The 23,693-nt window shown below is 46.5% G+C and overlaps 1 protein-coding gene across 18 annotated transcripts in view; it reads left to right on the top strand.

Moving 5' to 3' along the window:
* Window positions 1-23,693, top strand: part of METTL27 (methyltransferase like 27) — a 597,353-nt gene that overhangs the window by 485,205 nt on the left and 88,455 nt on the right. For all 18 annotated transcript variants that reach the window (XR_013608592.1, XM_078679520.1, XM_078679530.1 and 15 more), the window contains one exon: window positions 18,061-18,189. Coding sequence is in view for 17 of the 18 variants with exons in the window: in XM_078679520.1 (XP_078535646.1) it covers window positions 18,061-18,189 (129 nt within the window). In the remaining variant the exon portion in view is untranslated. The remainder of the gene's footprint in view (window positions 1-18,060; window positions 18,190-23,693) is intronic.

The following is a 23,693-nucleotide window of genomic DNA, read 5'->3' as shown; positions in this document are numbered from 1 at the left end:
TTTCCTAGTTGTTCAACTACAGTGGCTATCATGCTGGTCAGCGCAGAAACACATGGGGAGGCTACCAATGAACAAGGACTCATCTCTTTAGCAGCCTTCTTCTACCTTAGGCTGTACTCCCCTTGCCCTGGCTGTTAGAGGTGGCAGCATAATTCTCCTGTATGCTCTGCATACATTGCCTCATGATTTGAACTCCTGCATATACACCGTCCATGCCCGTTTTCGGCCTCCCTCATTTCCCGGGTTATTACACAACCAGAGCCCGCGGCACTGGACTGACCACTTGGTAACCACAGTGGGTGCCCTGTATTCAGAGGGCTACCTACTCACCTTTGAGCAGCCGACCATGGACTAAAGGCCTCCCTTGGGACAATTTCTTATCCACCGCCAGCCCCTTGCAAACTTGTGAGTCCTTTGGGGCTCACCTGACATGAAACTTTCCCTCGCTCGGTATTACATGCAATACTCCTAATGGGTGACGGCCGTCGTCATATAACATGGCTCTATAAAGCCATCCATGAACTCGCGAACACCCCACTTGCTACACTATGACACAGATGGGAGGACAACTATCAGAGGGCTCTTCATGATAAAGAGTGGACGCAAGTGCTAGCTATACACCCCCAATAGGTTTTGTGTAACTCCTGATTCAAAAACATTCAGTTCTTCATACTACACAGAGTTTATCTTTCCCCAGCCTAACTAGATCGCTGGTACCAGAGTGCACAAGAAGACTGCCCCCGATGTCACGCACCTGACGTGAATCTTATGCATATGCTGTGGTCATGTCCAGCTCTATTTGCAATGAGGACATGACACTTTGTTAGGGACTTACCAGTAAATCAAATATGTCAATCATGGATAAACAATCATAATCATTATTTAGACCGAGAGTATGCACTGTAGCACTGATCAGCATAAAATGCTCAGAATCCCATAGCCAACAAAACCAGGGTCAGAAAAATAAGAGGCAAGTAGCAGAAAGTTTGGGGATACACCTGCAAAAATGGCCAATTACAACAGTATTCCTTTCTAATATATCATTTCACTCCTATTTTGTACTGCAATGATCTGTTCTGTTATGTGCACTGTTTCCAATGAAAACAAGCATTGGCATAGCCAACAGTTCTCGCCTTTGGGACCTTATAAGTGTTTAGCCAGTTAATGTTGTTGCAGTAAGGATATTGTGCTGCATAACTAAATACTTATCAGGTCCCAGAGGCGAGACCTATTGGCTATGTTTATTGATATTTAGAAACTCTTTTTTAGTGTTGTCTTTGTTTTTTACGTATAAATTACGATAAGAGATTACCCAAATGTGGGAACTATTTGTGACACGCCATGCCAGTATTTGTGGATGAAACTTCAATATTGCATTTTCCTTGTTGCCCGTGATAATTTTTTATTTATTCTTGAGTGCACCTACATGTATATTCCTGTGCATTTTTGCGTGCTTTTTAAATGTTTGTTTCAACCAAAAAGGGTAGGGTGCGGGAGTTGATGCCCGCTTTTTATATCGATGTATTTAAAACAATCGTCACTTACGCGCCTAGAAACCAGCAGTGGCAGCATGAACGCACAGTTGCCAGCTGGGGGTGGGAGGGAGAGAGAAAGAGAGAAAGGGAAAGAGTGAGAAAGAGAGAGAGGGGGAGAGAGAGAGCGAGAGAGAGCCTGGGAGTGCTGCGTGCATGCGCACGCAGTCAGCTCATTTTCAAGCACTGCACTCGTGCTTGTGGGGCGCCCCTGCTCGCTCCCGCAAGGTGGATGCCGCCACAAACACGAACTGTGCTTGAAAATGACCAGAGCGACGGCTATAGGTCCTCCTATACAATGCATGTGCGCTGCGTAGGCGAGACCTAAAAAAAGATAAATAATGGGAAGACAAAAGGCTTGTGAAATTTAAAGCATTGGTCCACCTGCCCTGACACTTAAGTGTGCTTCTTCTTAGGCAGGTTTCATGCGATTATTAGCCAGATGTTTATTTGTTATTTGGGAAAGTGGCATCACTCACAGTGCAGGAGATCCAATGGCTGAAGTGGGCTGACACATTACCATGTAATATATGGCGTAATGGGTGGAAGCAAAATATGAATGACATTTTAACAGACCGATGATCAAGGGGGTTAACCCAAAGCCCCTTGATGCATAGATATATGTATGTATTTGATACCTATGACATTTTTTGATTAAATGAGGATATAGACTCAGCTAAATCTCTCAGAAGGCCACACCTAAAAATACCTTCGAAATACTCGCTTACATCCGTGCGCATTAACCTAGTCAAGTAATACTTAATTTTCCCTGCGAGTTTCTCTCGAGATTTTTATACTCTGTCACCTAAGAGTCATATTTTGCTCTACCTCCATTATTATGTGTTAAGGTAAATTGGCGATACCACCATAAAACACAATAGGACAAAATGGTATTTTGACAAGACGTAACACCATTGCGAGTATAGATCACTGAGTGATGTCAAAGACGCTTAAGGAGCACACAGCTGAGCGACCAACTCACAGGTGCTCCAGAGCGCGTGCAAGTATTTTATGTGCAATACACACCCCGAATTGACATGTGAGCAAAGGCAACCCATGGTCCTGAAAGCATTACGCCTGGAGCCACCCAGCAGTTGATTTTCAGAGCAGTCGACCCTTGGCTCGTGCCCCAGGCCATTCTGCGTGGTATTTCTTCTGTGTAACTTTATTTGTCATTTTCTTACCCGGCCTCATATGTGGCTGTAAACATTCGAGGAGCCAAGGAGAGACTTAAAATCAATGGGCATTATATCAGTTCTCTGCCATGGCAGGAAAAAGGCTGTGACATCTACGAAGTCTGAGGTTCGAAGTTCTGTGTGCACAACTAAACATGCCTCATTGGAGACAAACTTATGTTATATAGTTAGTGTACTATACTATTTTGGGGGAAGAGGGCTAGAGGAACCAAAGCAAACTAAAAGTATACAGAAATGTAAATAGAAATTAAATTAAAGAAAAGAGCATAAAAAAAAGAGTGGAGAAAACCAGGTGTGAAAAAGAACGAGGGAGCGCCCGGGTTAAGAGTGATGCACGCGTGAGACAGAGGGGGAGCAGGAGGTGAGCCCAGGAGTTGTGCGTGCGTGCGCGCGCGCAGTCTTCTCTTTTTGGAAGCACATACTCGTGCATGTGTCGCGTCCCTGCTCGCTCCCGCAAGGTGGATGCCGCCACAAGCACAAGTATATGCTTCCAGAAAGAGCAGAGCGACGGCTAAAAGTCCTCCTAAAGCAGCGCATGCGCTCTGCGTAGGCGATACCTAAAAACGAAAGAAAATATTTTTGAAAAAATGTTACGACATGAATATAAGGCCCGATAGGAACTGATTTCTGTGTCAGTTTTTTTTAGTTCGGGTCAGAGATCCAGAGGTGCTGGCCGACTTAAAGCCCATGTTGCAATATTGTTCCTGTGAATGGTCTTGGTCTGTTTCGATTGAAGGGTTATGGTGATTGATGCCTATGTAACTTGGCACTTCGTTTAATTGATTAACTCCCTGACCCTGTTCAAAATCTTATGTGCTGTTGTGAGTATCACCCCAATCGCTTTTTGTAAATGAAGAAAGCTTTGGTCAATCAGTGGTGCCTTAGCCGACTTACTGAAGCATCACTGCAGGAAGGGAATGTGAATTTTGTTGGGGTTTGTCTCTGGTAAGTTTGAGACCTCAACGTGCACAATGCATCAGCCCAAAAGAGCTGAATGATCGACCTGTTAAACAATGAAGAGTCAGAAAATCTAGAAACAAATGTATGCTATGCAGCTTCTGAATACCAGATGTAGCTCTTAAAGAAAAGGTGGAAAGACTGCAGCTGGTTGTTGCAGGTGGGGCGCACCGGCACTCATTCTTGGAGACCGGCACTTATTTTTCCTCAACCGACTTTAATCCAGAGCAAGAAAGGGAAAAACATAAAAGGCAGAAAGAAGGAGGAAGAGAAAGATGAGAAATAGTAAAGGAAGAAACTAGGGATGAAAAAGTATTCAAGAGAGAGGTTAAGAGGAGGGAAGAGTCTGGTGATGGATTAAAGCGGCATGAGGTGGAATTAAGACTACGCAGCCTTTGTATTCGGAATTGGCACCCCAAAATTAACTAGTGCCAGCTAAGGGCTTCTGAGTAAAAGGTTGGTGCCCGGCACTTATTTTTTAACAAATAAGAACTGGGAACGAGCGATCAGTTGAAATTTAAGTGTAAAAAATAAAAGTGCCTTCTAAGTGGTTGTAAAAGCTGGAAATTAACAATAGACACCTGGGCATTTAAGTGCCGAATGAGCTGTCTTTTTATTTGCGCTTTGTCCAGTTACACAGTTAATGTGGGGTGGTTATCCTTGTAAAAGCCAGAGATAAATAAAGAACACGATTCAGCCACTAAGAAAAGTAAAATGGGTTATTTTGTTAAAAAAAGAAAAATTCACGCCACCACCATCATGTTCCAATAATACTAATCATCACCAGCAACAGGGATTCCAGAATGTTCCAGTGTTTTATGTCTCCTTGGAGGTTGATACCTTTTTTAGCACCATCCACGGTATGGCCCTTTTAAGCATTTGAATTGTTGGAGATTTGAAGCCCACTCACCCCAGCAGCGCAGAACCGACTGGTGCATTCCATCAGGGAGACTGCTAGAACTCACCCCTTTTAGACCAATGCCCTGCTTCTTTGAAGCAAGTCCCCTTAAGTTAGACCAGAATACTTTAAACATGTTTATTCTGTCCCCATCAGATATTAGAATGTAACCAGGTGTCCCTCCCAAAATTACAGAATACATCATTGCGGTTTTAGTCAATGCTAAATATTTGGAGACTGCTAATCGTTTGTCTTGGCGCAAGTCTCAGTGGCGGCTGGTGGAATTGGAGATTGGTGAGTCGTAAGAGCAATGAATGAATTGCGCACGAGTGAGCGAGTTTGGTGTTTATGGTTGAGGTTCAAGGGAGTGGGGAGGGTCAACCCCTTTGAGAATTATTTTTAAAAAAATGTATGGTGCGATGTTACATGAACAATCAGGGTTAGAGGGAGTATCACTGGTAGAAAGTAGGAGGCTGGTAGCAGTCACTATATAAAGAGCTAAGGGCCTGGAAAAACACAGTCGAGATTAAAAATGTAACAGTGATTGAGATTGGAAATAGGGTTGTATTACAATCCAAAACTCAAGAGCCGTCCTTCTTGTGTTCTGTTTTCTGGCATTGGCAACCATTGACTTGAGAGTGAGCGCCACTTCAACGTACCACTAAACATGGAAATTAGTCATTTTGTAACTGAGAATTGACACTACGATTGCTAAAGGAGTATATACCCATTTGGAAAGTCTTGAAGCTCTTCTACAAAGTGTTATTCACGCATATCATATACCTCTCTCAATAAATCCTCTACGCCCACGCTCTGACTCATCCCAAATCCCATTCTACTACTTTGATCCCCAAAATAACCATCCCTTCTTAGACTTTTCCCTCCTCTACTGCTCCTTGCATCATCTCAAACCTCTTTTTAGATCTCCCAAACAAACCTTTCTAAAACCTTCCTTCATGTATCCTCCTAGACTCATCCGATACCTCATATCTCTCCCTAATCCACTTCAAGAGATTTTTCTCTCCTTCCTATCTCCTTTACTCATCCCAAACCTCCTCCTACTGCTATGATCTCCAAAAAATCACTTTCCCTCCACGATCCTTTCCAATCCAACTAACAGACTTGCATACCCACCTCTCAAATTAATTTCATATTTACTTATACTAATTCACCACTAATCCTTTTTGGTTCCCAAGTAGCATTCTACTTGCCGAAAAGCGCTTAGATGCCTCGTCATCGGTAATAAGCGCTATATAAATACAATTGCAATTACAATATTGTAAATTCCTGCATGGAAGCCGCCCCGTTGTACGCATTGCCACAGAATGCATTATTCAGGAAACGGTATAGCACATGTGCCATAGAACCACCAGGGAGCATCGGTACACCACTCACATAAAACAAGGGCAAAAAACGCACACTCACACCCTGATCTTTGTCAGAAAGCCGGAGTTACTAGCATCCCCATTGGAATACAAAGTAGGTTAAAAAAAGAAAAACATCAAATTTGACAGTTTTAATCAGTATATGGATCAATCAATCAATCTATCAATTAGGAGTTTATATAGCACGCTACTCACCTGTCAGGGTCTCACGGTGCTGTGGGGGGGGGGGGTGGAGTGCTCCGGATCAGTCGAAGAACCAGGTCTTGAGGTCCTTCCTGAACGAGTGCGGGGTCTGGGAGCGTCTGATGTTCACAGGGAGCTCGTTCCAGGTCTTGGCTGCGATGTAGGAGAAGGCTCTCCGGCCAGCTCTGCTTCTGCGGATGTGGGGTACCTCTGCCAGGGCAAGGTCGGCGGAGTGGAGGTTTCTCTTGGGTACGTGGAAGGAAACTCTCTTGTTGAGGTATTTGGGTCCGATGTTGTTGAGGGCTTTGTAGGCGTGGGTGAGGAGTCTGAACGTTACCCTCTTCTCGATGGGGAGCCAGTGGAGGCCTCGTAGGTGTTGGGTCATGTGTTTGTGGCGCGGTGTCCCGAGGACAAGACTGGCTGCAGAGTTCTGGATGGTTTGAAGTTTGTGTAGAAGAGTTCTGTTGATTCCGGCATAGAGGGCGTTTCCATAGTCTAGCGTGCCGGTTATGAGCGCTTGGATGACGGTCCTTCTGCAGTCGGGGGAGGGGGTCCATTTGACGGTCTTACGAAGGATGTGCAAGCAGTTGACACTAGTGGAGGCAACAGCGTTGATCTGGAGGTTCATGGAGAGGGAGGAGTCCAGGATGATGCCGAGATTTCGTGCGTGGTCTGTAGGGGTCGGTGGATTGTCCCACGCAGAGGTGCAGGGTCTGAGGATGAGGACCTCGGTCTTCTCTGAGTTGAGCTTCAAGCAGCTGTTTCAACCAGGCTGCCACGCTCTTCATTCCTTCCTGAGTTGAGCTTCAAGCAGCTGTTTCATCCAGGCTGCCACGCTATTCATTCCTTCCTGGAAGCAGAGTCTGATGTCTTCGGGATTCTCCGTGAGTGAGAGGATGAGCTGGGTGTTGTCAGTGTAGGACACAATGCTGAGCCCATTCTGTCTGACGATGGCGGTGAGGGTGGCCATGTAGATGTAGAAAAGCGTGGGGCTGAGTAATGATCCTTGGGGTACTCTGCAGTTGATATCGGTTGGTTCGGAGAGGAAGGGAGGGAGTTGGATCCTCTTAGTTCTGCCGGAGAGGAAGGATTGGATCCGGTTAAGGGCGGTTCCTTGTATCCCACGTCATGAAGTCTGGCTGCGAGGGTGCGATGTGAGACAGTGTCGAAGGCTGCAGAGAGGTCTGCGGATGTCGTCCGTGGCAGCGAGGAGGGCTGTCTCGGTGCTGTGGTTGCTGCGGATTCCAGACTAGGAGGCGTCTAGGATGGAGTTCTCTTCGATGAAGGTAGTCAGCTGAGTGTTTACGAGTCTCTCGGCGACTTTTGCTGCAAAGGGGAAGAGGGATGGGACGGTCGTTTTTCAGGTCTGTCGGATCTGCAGTAGGTTTCTTGAGGAGGGGTTTGATCACCGCCCGCTTCCAGTCATCTGGGCAGATGCCGGCACTGAAGGAGGAATTGATGGTCCGTCCTAGTTCGGGTGCGATGGCGGCGGCCGCCCTGTGGAATATGTGTGGTGGGCAGGGGTCCGTTGGGTCCCCTGAGGGGGTTTTCTTCATGGTCGCAGTGATGTGTTCGATGTGGCGGGTTCCCAGGTCGTGACGGTCGGTTTATCTGCGGCGGTGGTGCCCGGTGTTGGTTTGCTGAAATTGTCGTAAAGGGTCTTGATCTTTAGATGGAAGTAGGAGCTGAGCTTGTCGCAGAGTTCCTGGGAAGGTGTGACGTCCGTGGCTTCACTGGTGGGTATTGCATACTGCTGTATGTGATTGAATAGTTCCTTGGCGTTGGACGTGTTGGTCTGGACCTTGTCTCTTATGAAGGTCCGTTTGGTGTCTCTTATGCGCTGGTGGTATTCCTTCAGGGTGCTCCTGTGGTTATTCTGTGCTTCCATGGTTTTCTGGTTTCGCCAGGTTTTCTCTAAGCGTCTGCAGGAGCATCTGGCTTTTTGTAGTTCTGTGGTGAATCAGGCGGCCTTCAGAGGGCGTTGTTTGGCTGCGATCCGGAGGGGTGCGAGCTTGTCGGCGCAGCAGGAGATCCAGCGGTGAAATTCTATGGCTGTGGCGTTAGTGTCGGTCGTGGCACTTGGGGGGTCTTGGAGGAGGGTGGCATTGAGACCCTCCTCTGTGACCTCGCTCCATTTCCGTCTGGGCGGGCGCGGGGCAGGCTTGGCTGCTGTGATGGTGTTGAAGGTGAAATGGACGCAGTGGTGGTCCATCGAGAGGGGCTGGGTGGTGTGGGTGAAGCTGATGTTTTTCCCTCCCACGAAGATGGGGTCGAGGGTGTGTTCAGCTCTGTGAGTGGGCATGTTGACCAGCTTCTTCAGTCCGAGGTTGTCGAGGAGGTTGGTGGAGTTGGGGTACCTGCAGTTGTCGAGGTGGAAGTTAAGGTCCCTGAGTAGAATGTAGTCTGTAGAGGTGATGGCGTGGGGTGCGATGAGTTCGGCGATGGTAGTTGAGGGCTGGGTGCGGGGTCCTGGCGGTCTGTAGATTTGAGTGCCGCATAGTGTGGCTCTGGGGCTGGTCCAGATCTGTAAGTGGAGGTGTTCTGTGTTGGAGTTGGGGTCACTTGAGCTGGATGTGGAGAGTAGGAGGGGGCCTTGTGTGTGATGGCGAGTCCTCCTCCTGGGTGGTGGGGGCGGTCCTTTCTCTGGATCTTGTAGCCGTCAGGAATGGTAGTAGCGATGTTGGGGCCGGAGCGGCCGCTGGTCCAGGTTTCAGTGAAGAATGCGACGTCAGGCGAGAGGGTGTCGATCAGGTCCCAGATTTCCGTGGCGTGTTAGTGCAGGGAGCGCACGTTGAGGAGGATGCAAGTCAGGGTTACGGTGGTGTGATCATCAGGCGGACCTTCGGTGATAGCGGGTGCTCTGTCGATGGTGAAGGATCTGCAGCAGGGTCTGCAGCAGAACTGTCCATGGGTGGTGTTAGGCGAGGATCTTGCGCAGTCGCGTGTCTTCCGGGGTTGAGTGCGTGGAGGGTAGTTGAGTCATAGCGGTGGGGCCTGGGAGAGCCAGGGTCCCTGGTGCTGGTCGCTGTCGGGTCATGGACGGGCGCAGACGGGCTTGCCTTAGACGTGCCAGCGGCGCGCCCGCTGCGTGCTTCCTCCTGCGTGACCGCACAGTATGGGAGGGGGGCCGGACTGTAGGTAGGGAGGTGGGAACGGGGACTGTGGCAGAGGGGTGGGGCCACAGAGAAGGCAGCAGCAGGAGAAAACGTCGAACCTGAAACGTGAAGAAAAGGAACACAAGAACAACAATGCACACAAGTATCAGGGTACACGTAATTAGATAGTGCTTAGGGGACCAAGTGGGGCACTCAATGGGGAAAAATTACCGCACAATGCACACAAATATCAGGGCACAAGCTATGAAATACGCTTAGGAGCCCAGTGGGGCACTCGGATGAAAAATGTACTGTAGCGCGAGAGCAGAGAGCTGCAGGTGCGAACACTGGTAGGAAGGAGGGCTCTGGACGCGGAGCTGCTGGGGAGAGTGCTGACCTGGACCGGAGGTCTGGGTGGTCACACGCACTCCCTCGCAGCAGCCGCCATTAAGTAGGGGAGGAGGGGCGGGACTGTAGGTAGGGAGGCGGGAACGGGGGCTGTGACGGGGGTGGGCCGCAGAATGTAAGTCTAGACTTTTCTGGGTCCTTCTCAATGGGGACTATCACCTGCATGTCGTCTGCAGACGAGATGGTCTCAACGCCACAGGATCTTATGATGGCTACAAGCAGGGCCACATAGATGTTGAATAAGGTGGGGCTGAGAATTGAGCCCTGCGGCACCCACTTATCCACTACTGTGGTTTGGGAGACAAACGTGTCTAATGGGACACATTGAGTTCTGTTGTTAAGGAAACTCTGCATCCAGGCCCAGGCTCGTCCTCCGACACCAATCTGCCGCAACCTGTCCAATAAGACATGGTGGGAGATGGTGTCGAAGGCCGCAGACAGGTCTAGAAGCACTAGCATAGTGGGAGACCCTCTATCCTGTAGCATCCTGATAGTGTCGACCACTTCTACCAGTGCCGCTTCCATGCTATGGGCTGCCCAGAATCCTGACAGCAAGTGGTCTAGCAAATTATGCTGTTCTAAAGTATCCCGTCCATTGCCTATTAACCAATGTCTCCATGACCTTTGAGCTTCTTGGGAGGAGAGAGATTGGTCTATAATTTTGGAGCTCTGTGGGGTCTGATTGCACCTTTTTAAGTAGAGGTTTTATATGTGCCCTTTTCCAGCTTCTGGAGTAGGTGGCTGCAGCCAAGGAAATGTTACACACCTCGGTTAATGATGGGGCAAGGCTAGGGGCAAATTCAGCCATTATAAATGGCAGCACCAGATCCGAGGGAGCACAGGATTTTGTATGCTCCAACAGGCTTTGCACATGCTCTGTGGTGATGGTGGTAAAAGAGTCAAGTCTGGGAAGTGAGTGGTCTCTCTCAACCGGGGTTATTTCCTCAACAACTATTCCTACCGCTAGGGATCGATACATTTTGTCTATCTTGTCCTTGAAAAGGTTTGCCAAATCATTGCATAGCGTTTGCGTAGGAGTGATAGAGGGAGTGTTTACTTCCGGGTTTGTAAACTCCTTCCGAATTTTAAAAAGCTCCCTGGAGGAGTTCCTTGCCTCCCGGATTCGCAGACCAAGATGGTCTCTTCTGGCTTCGCTGCAGTTTTTTAGGTATACTTCATGTAGTGTTCAACACTGATGCACAAAGTTCCCCTAGGGGGTGGGTATGTGTGGGTGATCGGTCACCCTCTCTCCAGGGGTGGTTGTATGCGGGAGACAGGGACAGTTGCCCCTTATCGGAATTAGGGAAACCTCACACAACAGGTCGGTTCTACGGCTATTGTCATGTCACCAACCAATTGTTTCGTGTCATCATCGGCTTCCTGCTCCTGCGTCAGGCCGGCGCTGCAATGCCTGACGGGTAGCACAAAGTGCTACTCTTTTGCGGAGATCTTTTATTCCTGGCCGATGTGTGGGTGAGTGTGAGGGGCCCAAGTGTGTAAGTAGTGAGCGTGGAAGTGTGATTTAAAAAAAGTCAGTGTAGTCTACTCTGGGCAATTTTATTCTAGTAGCTAACTGCTTTCATTAAAAGTAAGAGGGGTATGGGAAATCCACCAAGCTATGTGTGGGACAACCCATTCAACCCTCAGAAGTGGTCAGGTCGACATGTTTCATGCCATAACGGCAATTCATCAGGACCTAAAAGTGCTCATATACTGGGACGGAGCCCAAGGTGGGCCGCACTGTGTAGTGGATACAACCTGAGGGGTCACGAACTGGAACAGGAGGAGTTCCTGAGTTGTAGTCCGCCCTATAGGAGAGAAAAGGCATATAGTTATGTCTGTTCTCTATGCGGTTATCATTCAATCCTGTGATCATGGTAAGAGCCGCTGTGTTATACATTCACCCGGATTGTGGATAACTAGAAAAGTGGAGAGAGGTGGAGTGACGTTAAGGACCATAGTGGTCGTGATCATGCCATATCAGATTGCCATCATATATTGTATACATTACCAATTTGTAGGAGTAGGCATTTAAGATTGGATAGCAGTTTTGAGGGATTGTATGCCAAAAAAGGAGGGTCTCTTACATATCATTATTCAGAGAGGGAGGCCTCTTCATGGGACTTACCCTCAGTCGTTGTTGACGGTCCCCGCAGTCTGCTCAAGCGGGACCAGTGTAATCGACTGTGAGTCTGAGAGGATACGGGGATATAAAGGAGATACTGAGTGGATTAGGCCTGGGCAGTAGTTAGGCTCCAGGCAAGGCGGTTCAATGCCAGAGCCTTATTTCACAGATAGTCGGTCATGGAATGGTTTGACTACCCATCTGGCACCGGCGGCGGAGGTATCCCACGCAGGGTGAGCTGCAACCAAACCGGGTGCCCCGTAGGGTGGTGTAGTGTCTGAGTGGGCATAGCAGCAATAGCGCCTCCCCGGGAAAGTCCGTGGTGTCTTCGTGATGACACGTCTAAGTGGACCGACTGAGCCCGACACCACAAGTCTCAAGATTGAATAAATGAAGGTGCCAGGTCCGTCAGCACAAATACGGCCCACGGGGATGGCAGCCATGGCGGCCAGGAGCCCTTGCACCCTAGTAACGCGGCCCCGGCTCGGCAGTTACATCCCAGTCGAGGGACACTCCCCCCGCCGTTTACCTGTCGGCAGAGCGACCGAAGTCCATCGACGCGGTCTATCATTAGTCATCCCACCAAAGCGGACCGGAGATATTCTCGAGCCCGGTAACCCCCTTACCTTAATGGCATGAGGACGTTACCTCAAAACCTAGGTCCGCTTGACCGGCAAAGCTCGGTCGTGGAGCAGCTGGTAATGAGCGGCGCATCTTGGCGCGCTTTTAACTCGTAGTTGTTGTTTGTCCTGGGGGCGTGTCGGTAATGTCGATCACTGAGTGACCCATCCAAACGCATGCGCAGGGGTCTAGCATCTAAGGATTAGTCTGGGCGCCATCTTGGGATGGGACGGCACATAATATACTCAGAGGTGAGTGGGATGAACGTGTCTGTATGAGTCAGACGCGCACAGGCGCTTGGATGCCGTTCACTGCTCTGTGGGTTAGTGATACTTGTATGAAGGGCGTAGGGGATTCAATACAAGGTTGGGCATATACACAATTAAAGTATCAGTTTGCTAGTGGATGGACGTCACGTTACGAGCATGCACAATGGCATCGTTAAAGGAGGTGATGGCCGTCATTATAACACCTGGGGTGCCAACTGGGTGTAAATAGGTATGGTGCATCTATTTTGAATGAAATGTCTAGTGCACCCGGAGTAGCAGTGTCTCTCCTGTACCGACCGGTGATCATGCCATATCAGATTGCCATCATATATTGTATACATTCCCAATTTGTAGGAGTAGGCATTTAAGATTGGATAGCAGTTTTGAGGGATTGTATGCCAAAAAAGGAGGGTCTCTTACATATCATTATTCAGAGAAGGAGGCCTCTTCATGGGACTTACCCTCAGTCGTTGTTGACGGTCCCCGCAGTCTGCTCAAGCGGGACCAGTGTAATCGACTGTGAGTCTGAGAGGATACGGGGATATAAAGGAGATACTGAGTGGATTAGGCCTGGGCAGTAGTTAGGCTCCAGGCAAGGCGGTTCAATGCCAGAGCCTTATTTCACAGATAGTCGGTCATGGAATGGTTTGACTACCCATCTGGCCCCGGCGGCGGAGGTATCCCACGCAGGGTGAGCTGCAACCAAACCGGGTGCCCCATAGGGTGGTGTAGTGTCTGAGTGGGCATAGCAGCAATAGCGCCTCCCCGGGAAAGTCCGTGGTGTCTTCGTGATGACACGTCTAAGTGGACCGACTGAGCCCGACACCGCAAGTCTCAAGATTGAATAAATGAAGGTGCCAGGTCCGTCAGCACAAATACGGCCCACGGGGATGGCAGCCATGGCAATCTGATATGGCATGATCACCGGTCGGTACAGGAGAGACACTGCTACTCCGGGTGCACTAGACATTTCATTCAAAATAGATGCACCATACCTATTTACACCCAGTTGGCACCCCAGATGTTATAATGACGGCCATCACCTCCTTTAACGATGCCATTGTGCATGCTCGTAACGTGACGTCCAAGAGAATATCTCCGGTCCGCTTTGGTGGGATGACTAATGATAGACCGCGTCGATGGACTTCGGTCTCTCTGCCGACAGGTAAACGGCGGGGGGAGTGTCCCTCGACTGGGATGTAACTGCCGAGCCGGGGCCGCGTTACTAGGGTGCAAGGGCTCCTGGCCGCCATGGCTGCCATCCCCGTGGGCCGTATTTGTGCTGACGGACCTGGCACCTTCATTTATTCAATCTTGAGACTTGTGGTGTCGGGCTCAGTCGGTCCACTTAGACGTGTCATCACGAAGACACCACGGACTTTCCCGGGGAGGCGCTATTGCTGCTATGCCCACTCAGACACTACACCACCCTACGGGGCACCCGGTTTGGTTGCAGCTCACCCTGCGTGGGATACCTCCGCCGCCGGGGCCAGATGGGTAGTCAAACCATTCCATGACCGACTATCTGTGAAATAAGGCTCTGGCATTGAACCGCCTTGCCTGGAGCCTAACTACTGCCCAGGCCTAATCCACTCAGTATCTCCTTTATATCCCCGTATCCTCTCAGACTCACAGTCGATTACACTGGTCCCGCTTGAGCAGACTGCGGGGACCGTCAACAACGACTGAGGGTAAGTCCCATGAAGAGGCCTCCCTCTCTGAATAATGATATGTAAGAGACCCTCCTTTTTTGGCATACAATCGCTCAAAACTGCTATCCAATCTTAAATGCCTACTCCTACAAATTGGGAATGTATACAATATATGATGGCAATCTGATATGGCATGATCACGACCACTATGGTCCTTAACGTCACTCCACCTCTCGCCACTTTTCTAGTTATCCACAATCCGGGTGAATGTATAACACAGCGGCTCTTACCATGATCACAGGATTGAATGATAACCGCATAGAGAACAGACATAACTATATGCCTTTTCTCTCCTATAGGGCGGACTACAACTCAGGAACTCCTCCTGTTCCAGTTCGTGACCCCTCAGGTTGTATCCACTACACAGTGCGGCCCACCTTGGGCTCCGTCCCAGTATATGAGCACTTTTAGGTCCTGATGAATTGCCGTTATGGCATGAAACATGTCGACCTGACCACTTCTGAGGGTTGAATGGGTTGTCCCACACATAGCTTGGTGGATTTCCCATACCCCTCTTACTTTTAATGAAAGCAGTTAGCTACTAGAATAAAATTGCCCAGAGTAGACTACACTGACTTTTTTTAAATCACACTTCCACGCTCACTACTTACACACTTGGGCCCCTCAAACTCACCCACACATCGGCCAGGAATAAAAGATCTCCGCAAAAGAGTAGCACTTTGTGCTACCCGTCAGGCATTGCAGCGCCGGCCTGACGCAGGAGCAGGAAGCCGATGATGACACGAAACAATTGGTTGGTGACATGACAATAGCCGTAGAACCGACCTGTTGTGTGAGGTTTCCCTAATTCCGATAAGGGGCAACTGTCCCTGTCTCCCGCATACAACCACCCCTGGAGAGAGGGTGACCGATCACCCACACATACCCACCCCCTAGGGGAACTTTGTGCATCAGTGTTGAACTGTACCTTGCGGGACGTGCACACTGGACCCCTCTAAATATTGTCCCTCAACCCCTGTCCCTCTAAGTTGATTATAAATATACTTCATGTAGTGCTAAAAAGGCCTCCTTGTCCTCTGATCCTTAGTTTTCCTCCATTTCCTTTCTCGACATCTGCATTGAGTCTTTTCTTTTTTTAAAGTCTCCGAAGACTAGGGGGCCGAGCTGGCTCTTTCCTGCGTGCGTATGACTCTAAGTGGCGCAATAAGATTTAAAGTGTCTTCAATTGTCGCCTCCCAAATTTCTACGGCCTTATCACTTGCCTCTGCTATGTCCAAAGAGGGAGGTTTGAAAACTTGGCTAAACGACCCCAGAGTAACTTTCCTCCATGCTCTCCGAGGGGTCAGTCTACATTGGGGCTTTCTACCTCTCCCAATCACCTTAGTAGTAAATTTGAGAGGAAAATGATCAGTCCGGGACCTTACCCGTGGGGATCTACTGAAAAGCCCATGTTGGCAAAAATATTGACCATGGTGTGCCCTGCTATATGGGTGGATTCATGGATCATTTGTGTGAGCCCCAATGCCTCCATGGCCGATACCTAGCATTTCATATCTGTGTTTGCAGGGTCATCTAAGTAATGGTTGAAATCGCCCACGAGGAAGAAGAGTTCTGATTGTGGAATATATGGAGCGAGAGACTCCAGTAGAGAGGTACAGAAGACTTTTTTACTTTCTCCTGGGGCGGTGGTATACTGCTGCCCCCATCACACTTAGTCCTTCCTGTGAGTGTAACCGAAGACCAAGAGTTCCAAACCGTCTGTCATCACTGTATCTAGTAGTTTAATACGATGGGGGCCCAAAAAACTATTGCCAGGCCACCTCCCCTCTTGTTCACCCTGTCTAATCGTAGAATAGTGTAATCCTCAGGGAGTGCAAGGGTTAGCACTGGAGTAGTATGACTCTGTAGCCAGGTCTCTGTGATAAGGCATATGTCTGGCTTTATATCTTTTAGTAAATCCCAGAGTTCTGCAAAGTGCTTCGGGATAGATCTCGCATTAAAATACAATACTTGGAAGGGCTCATATTTAGATTTACACCTAGAATTATTCGCCATCCTGCGGTCCTTGATCGATCTAATGCCTGGCTTGCCATAGAGATGGTGGTGGGGTAAATCAGTTCTTTGCCTGCATTGTGTACCTGTCCACCCACTATGGCCTCGTGGTCCCATCCCCCCTGATAGGTCTATCTTACTGCACCTTCTCGAAGTGCTGCCCCTTGGGTCCAGTAGCCTTTCCTTAGAGTATTTTGTAACCGTCATTTCTGCCGGTGAAAACGAGCAGAGATCCCTGGCAGCCGGCAGCGTCCAGGCGCGGACAGGCGCAGATGGGCTTGCCTTAGGCGCACCAGCAGCCGCCAAATTCAGGTAGCCCCTTTCCTGCAAGGCAGCCTCTCTCCACTCAAACGGCCTCTCGAAAGCCCGACTGAGGTGGACCGGAGAGTTGCACCCCCCTCCAATAGTTCCCCGGTAAGTTCAGCAAGTAAGTGCAACAGCGCAAAGTTAAAATAACGTTAACTCACACAGTAAGTTTTTAAAACCAAGGCGCCTACTGCGCTCTAAAACACTCAATAATTTTTAAAAAGAGGCTGGCGCACGTAAAGTACCGTCCGTTACCGCAGCATATGTGATACTTGTGAGCATTTTTCCAAGAAATGTAGGGAAAGTTAATGTGTGTGTAGTGTAAAACAATGAAACCAAGCCAAACTTTTTAAGTGAGATTAGAATGGATCATATTGAAGAAAAAGAAGAAGAAAAACTACATTCTTATTTTACTTACACAGTTTAGCTCCCTCACTTAATATTAATCCAGTTAAAAATATTGTAGGAAAATTTGGGGAAAAGAGCTCTTATTACCTTTTATTTGTTCATATTATAATATTTAACATTTCATAAAGTTTAGTTATCCATTTTACACAAAGACACTTTGCCAAGTATGTTGACACAATGCGGTTGAAGGTTCAATCCCCACCCAGCCACAGGCTCGCTCACATCTGACCATCTTTTAGTGCCACTAAAAGGTGGTCCGCCCCCCAGTTTGGAGACCTCTGAGTTAGACTGTTAGAGGGTCCTTCTTTTCGAGCTGTGGTGAGTCTCTTTCTAGAGCGTTACTTCAGGGATAATTGTAGACCATCCCTCCAAATGAGTGTTAGAACACCCCCTGTTTATGAGATATGCAGTAGGACTTACAATGCGTTCCGTCCATCATTTTGTGTATTTTGCTGTTCACCCTATGTGGGAAGGGTATGCCCAGACGTGGGTCCCGTGCTCACTAGGCCACTGGAGTCAAGCTATCCTGGCTGAAGACGGCTGATAGCCAGAAACCGGTCCTAGGATGCTTGATTCCGGTCCAGGAAAGACATGGCTTGGCAGTTCGGGCTGGACTGTTCCCATGAGGCACAGGGTCAAGACTGATTTGCATATGGCCATGTCTGAACTGGGGTGGCTTGGTGAGCAAAATAACGATGGATTAAACCGAGATCTGTGACTGGGGGTGAATGTTTGGCCGTTGTGCAACATTCCGTCCATCATTTTGTGTATTTTGTTGGGAAACACCCCATTCCTTAAGTTGTGATGTGTCTCTTTCCACAATGCACAGGTTACCCAGTCAAACTTATTTTTTACGATTTTAGGTCTCTGCTGTCACACCTCCTGTGTTCCCATTAGAGCGTCTTTCCACCATTTCAGTTCTCTGCTGTTACACTCCCTCTGTTCTCTGCAGGATGTGGACATTCTGGAATACCGTGCACCCCGGCTGGCCGCTGACTGCCTGGCATCCGCTTTCCCGACTGATCGCGACTCAAGACTGATCCTAGATGTGGCCTGTGGCACAGGACTCGTGGCTGCGGAGGTAACAAAACTAATACTACTTCCTTCATAGTAGTCCATGTAAGACTATCATTTAGTCAACAATGCCACTCCACTCTTAATGGTTTGCTAACTGGATTACCACCCTCTTTAGCACCACCACATCTCATTTCCTTGTTCCAGGGTTTAGGTCTGTGATGAGACATCCACCTCTTTACTACAAATACTCCATTGCAAATTCTATTTCCCAAAAAAGATTACACTCTATTTTAATCCGTCTCTTCCCCACCCATCTACCCTTCTACATGGATTCTTCGGGGAAACATAGTTGTGGTAATTGGCATCCTATTTTCCCAAGGTTGGGTTGGCACACAATTTTTTCAAATGTTAATTCCCTCAAAATGGGTATTGTGGGATGGTCCCTGGGGTGTTTGTACCTCTCTACTCTGAGATGTCATCACCTCAAACTCAAGGTCTGGAAATTGAGTAACCAGGACTCCAGGAGTTAGCCATTTCTGGCCTAGTAGAATTACACATTCGAGCTTTGTCGGCCTTCCACAAAAAAGGCATATAATCGCCATACATCATTCTTCCAGGGTTTGTGAATGAGTGGTGGTTTGCCTACACTGAGTTGTGAAGCGGACCAATCATTATATTTCTAACATGATGGCTTTCACATGGCTTGTTGACTGCTAAAGTATGTGTCCAGTGTAAGGCCATTGGTGGCTTCAGAGAAAATCCCTCACAGGACTGGTATCCAAGGGGAATTTTGGAGGGAGAATTGTCAGTTTCTTTTGCTGATACACCTCCATTTTGTCCTTTTGCTCCTCCTTCGGAATTACTCCGACAACATCACGCGACCTAACCTTTCAACCTGTGTATAAAGTGGCAGCAAAATTACCCACATAACAGGTATTCTATTTGGTGATCATTACAAAGGTAATTCAGAGGGGGTAACATAGGCGGCCATCATGTTATCCGATAATCTTGCAGGAATTAAATGGTTCTAAGGGCAAAGGCAAACTTCATGCCAAAAGTTCAGTTTTCCAGAAAGAAGTAGGGTTGGTGTTACCAGGTTTCTTTGTTAGATCCATCTCATTGGTTGATGCTACTCCCCTGGACCTGGATATAGTGATGTACTCTATCAACTTCTTTACAGAGCGCTTGCATTAATGCCAGAGACCGAGTTAGCATGGAGAAACATGCCATGAACATCAGAACGAATGAAGGTGTTTAAAACGAACTCAGGCAAAACTGGCAAAGCTGTTTATACAATCTGACAGGCTCTATCAGCCGAGCACGTCAAATCAGATTGGGAGTAAAACATTGTACACTGAGGCCTTGTAACCCTGCACCATCATTTTACAGAGCTTAAACTGCAGGTTGCTTTTGTCCTTTGTGTACTTGCTAATTTGTATGTTCTCTGTTTCCTGGGTCCTTGCCCCAAAGCTAAAAGTCCCTGTTTTGAGAGGAGAAAGCAATTCTGTTTCTCCGCCAACCAGTCTTCTTCTAATGTACCTGAATGTTCCTCTTCTTCCTCTTACTGTGTTATGCTGGGTGAGGCTTGGAATCCTGGAGGCCAGTGCTGTGTGCACCAACCAGCCAATCCCCCCAACCCTAGCTAACTCTTCATCTGGCATTAGGTTCATATGTCTGGGAAAGAGATGGAAACTCCCAGGAAACCCCTCTCTTTTTGACTGGATATGGGTTAGTTTTGAACAATGCTTGCACAATGGTTTGTTATAGCTTCGGACCCGTGCCTCCAGGACAGTATGAAGAAGGCCCACTCAAGCCAGTACTTTTGAATTTCGAAGAGACTGTGCACCTGCCCACAGAGAGTGTTTATTAGTGAAATGGACTTGTGGGTAGATGTTTCCTCTTCAAGACAAGCGCCAGGCTAAATGCTAGAGAAGCTCAGCTGTTGTGACCTGCTGGAAATAAGAGATGATACATTTCCAGTCACACAAGAGAGGTTAATTTACATTACCAAAAGGTAGACTTGCACAAGCCAGGCTGACAGAAGCACGCCCAGCATGGATGATGTCTTGAGATGTGAGCCATCCAGGAGGAAAGGAACATCTTGCAGCCTGGAGACCCAGAATCACCCTGAGCAACTTCTTCACAGAGAAGTTGAGGAGCTACAAACTGCTTTCCATTGAGAAAAAAAGAACTGGTAACCAAGCGGGTAAGGGCGCTCAATTTATCTTCAGGAAATTTCACTATATACATAAGTCAGTGGTGCAGCTAGGTGAGAAAAGGGTGGTTACCAGACTACCCTCAAGACCACACATGTGTGTGATAATAAGATTAGAAATGGGGGATCCCACCTGCGCTCCTAAGTATCTGAAAGTCAGATTCACCAAGTATAGGCTAGTCGAAGTAATCATAGGATAGAAGAACAATCATGCTGTACATTACAATTATAATAATAATGTTGTGACCCAACGTCACTGGTCACTTGATACAGTGTTAATTTCTCAAATCCTGGTATAAGAGTTACGGTAACTCAACAGAAGGGTCCAAATAAATGTCCACAAAGTAGTATTAGGTCGTAGAGTGCTTCTTTTATTCTTGAGAATATTTCCAATCGATGTCAGTACATTCAATTCACAGCCAACACGTGTTTCGTCTGGCTTATCAAATCAGCCAATGACTTCATCAGGGCTGTGTTAAAACATCAAATAGGTATATATCAGTAATTAATTATTATTACAGGGACTTCATCAACAACTGGAATAAATAAAGTAAAGAGAGTAGACTCCAGTGATAATGAGGAATGGAAAAGAAAGTCTACTACGCCAACAGGGTCATAGAGTCACCATTGTGCATACCAAATTATCCAAAATACAATTTCAATATGGCCAAAATCACCTTTAATGTTAACTTGAATCCTGTCATAGAAGATTCATCTCATCCTCTTGACTTCTAACGGTTTTTCTGTCTTCTAAATAACACAAGTTAACATGTGCAATTAGTAATTTATTGTATAGTCACAATGCCCAATCCTAATTTCTTCACCACATTATGTCTGAACCTAAAACCACTCTATCATAAAATTAGGTTATAAAATTAGGATGTAACGCAAAAATTCACATTTCTCTGAACTCACCAATTATAAATATCACCATCAACTCCCATAAGTCATCAGGAGTTTAAGCATATGAAAAGTTCCCAACTGTATGTGGAGAGGTACGAATTTATGATAAGAAATTAAAAAAATTGATCAAGAGGTTCAGTATTGATTCATCGGGAATCGCAAATAATGTACCCACTATTGTACAATCTTACCTATTTATTATCCTAAAGAGTGTACGGCATCACGTAACACAGTAATTGGAATCCATAAGATATCTGTGGTCAATAGTATGCATAAAAGGAGGAGCAAGTAATATTGCGTAAATAATTTTCCAAATATTTCTCACCACAAAGTCAATTGATTGTAAATAATGATCCTACCTCAGGCTCCCAGATTAGTCATAGGTGCCTTGTGGATTGATAAAGAATGACGGGTGATAAAAATTTTACCCTCCAGAAATTTCCGAATACATTGTTATCTAAGCAAATAATGTCTTAAATACTCAACTCACCCACTATTCGCATGTAAGTTGTCTCTCCATCTATTAATCGTCAAGTGGACAAAATAAGGAGTGGGGAAGAAGAAAGTACAACGTACATTAGTACTTGTGTAAATTTTTGACAAAATCGCTAGGGTAGTCATATTCAAAGATCCTCACTTACCAGTTTCACGTGTAGTCTTTTCTATATCGAATTCCGGCGTACTGCGCTGTCGCCATATTGAAATGGCTTTTTATACCGCGAAATATGTGGGCTCCATATTGTAGTGTGCAAAAGTTCCGTGAAAAATAAAATAAAATAAAATACTTCCCACAACTAATTACTTGTTTAAATAAAATAGCAACGGTCTGTTGCCCTAGCAAACCTGTACAAAAGAGAAAATGAACAGAAACCTCCCTCTATTCTGCTCGTAAACTCACTAATCTCTACTACTCAACCTCTAAGTAATAACTTGAATAGGGGAACTAAACAAATGTTAATGTAATCGAATATTCTTAAACGAACAGTATTATAGTTTATATTAAAGAATATTGTAGTTGTACAAATAAAAAGTTTTTTATATAACGAATAAACCAAGTCTCGAACCATGTTTTAAAACATTGGTCCAACAAGCTCTTATACCGTGTGCTATCATTAGTTGCTTCAGATAGCACAGAATATAGGCCATATTCTTTAGTCCTATCGAGTTAGTATTATTAGTGCCATAATGTGATGTAGAATGGGTTCAGACAATGTGAATAAGATTCAAGAAAATACAAGTCATATAAATATTCCTAAGAATAATAATATACTATGTTAACCCTCCGGTCCAAACAGAAAGGAGAGTATAGCCAAAGGGAAAGGGAGAATGTTTCTAGATAGACATAAATTGTCCCCAATTATACATGATACGTATATTATCTATATTAAACTGTTACAATTATTCGTCAATGTGATACTGTTCAAATTACACAACAATAACTGTATGAATTTTCACAGTTACCAGAATCAACTAGACCACAGATTACTTACATAATGGGCTAAAGTACATACAAAGTTAATTGTTTCATAAGTATAAAGTGTCTTGAGATATCCTTTACAAATGTAAATAACTGTCATTGTCCCTAGGACCACAGAATACAAACAATACAGATCCAATATATATGACTCTTACTCATCGAAAGTTATTGTTCATTAACCATTGTGAATATGTATACATATTATGGTATCATACATCGCCTAACATATTCAATGGCCCAAATGATATTGTAATTCAGAGTCTAAATTCAGGCCATCTTCGACGGCTCTAAGTTTCATGATCCAAAGGCATTCCCTACGTCATAACCGTAAGGTTCTGTCCCCACCTCTCTTGTCTGCTTTCATTACATCGATGCCGTGGTAGAGGAATTGATGTTTAATCTTGTCATTCTGGGTCCTAATAAAATGTGCTGCTATAGGATATCTTGTATCTCCATTTTTCAAGGCCCTGAAGTGTTCCACCATCCTATCTCGTAATCTTCTAGTAGTACTCCCGACATAGATCTTGGTACATGAACAAACAATGACATAAACCACATGTGTGATATCACAGGTAATAAAGGAGTTAATTTTAAAAGTTCCCATTCGATTATAATTAAACTCCTTAATCTTGCTAACGGCCCATCTGTAAGAGCTGCAGTTCCCACAATGAAAAAAACCTGATGGTTGGCGTGTAAGCCAATTCGATTTATCAGGTACACTGTAGTAACTGGGGCAGAGTTTGTTAGATAATGTTGTCCCTTTCTTATATGTGATGTTAGGTCTTTCATTTAACATCACCCTAATATCCGAATCACTCAATAATAAATGCCAGTATTTCTTAAGGACTCCATATAACCAATGAGATGCTTCTCCGTAACTAGTCACAAGTCTCACCAACTCTTTGGTGTTTTTCGCATTTCTTGGACTCGACTTGGCTCTCAGTGTATCCGATCGTTTAACACTCTTGGCTCT

This window comes from Lissotriton helveticus, chromosome 3_1, assembly GCF_964261635.1.
Source record: "Lissotriton helveticus chromosome 3_1, aLisHel1.1, whole genome shotgun sequence".
In the NCBI taxonomy this organism is placed as follows: domain Eukaryota; kingdom Metazoa; phylum Chordata; class Amphibia; order Caudata; family Salamandridae; genus Lissotriton; species Lissotriton helveticus.
The sequence above is the reverse complement of the archived record's forward strand: the minus strand, read 5'-3'. Positions and strand labels throughout refer to the sequence as shown.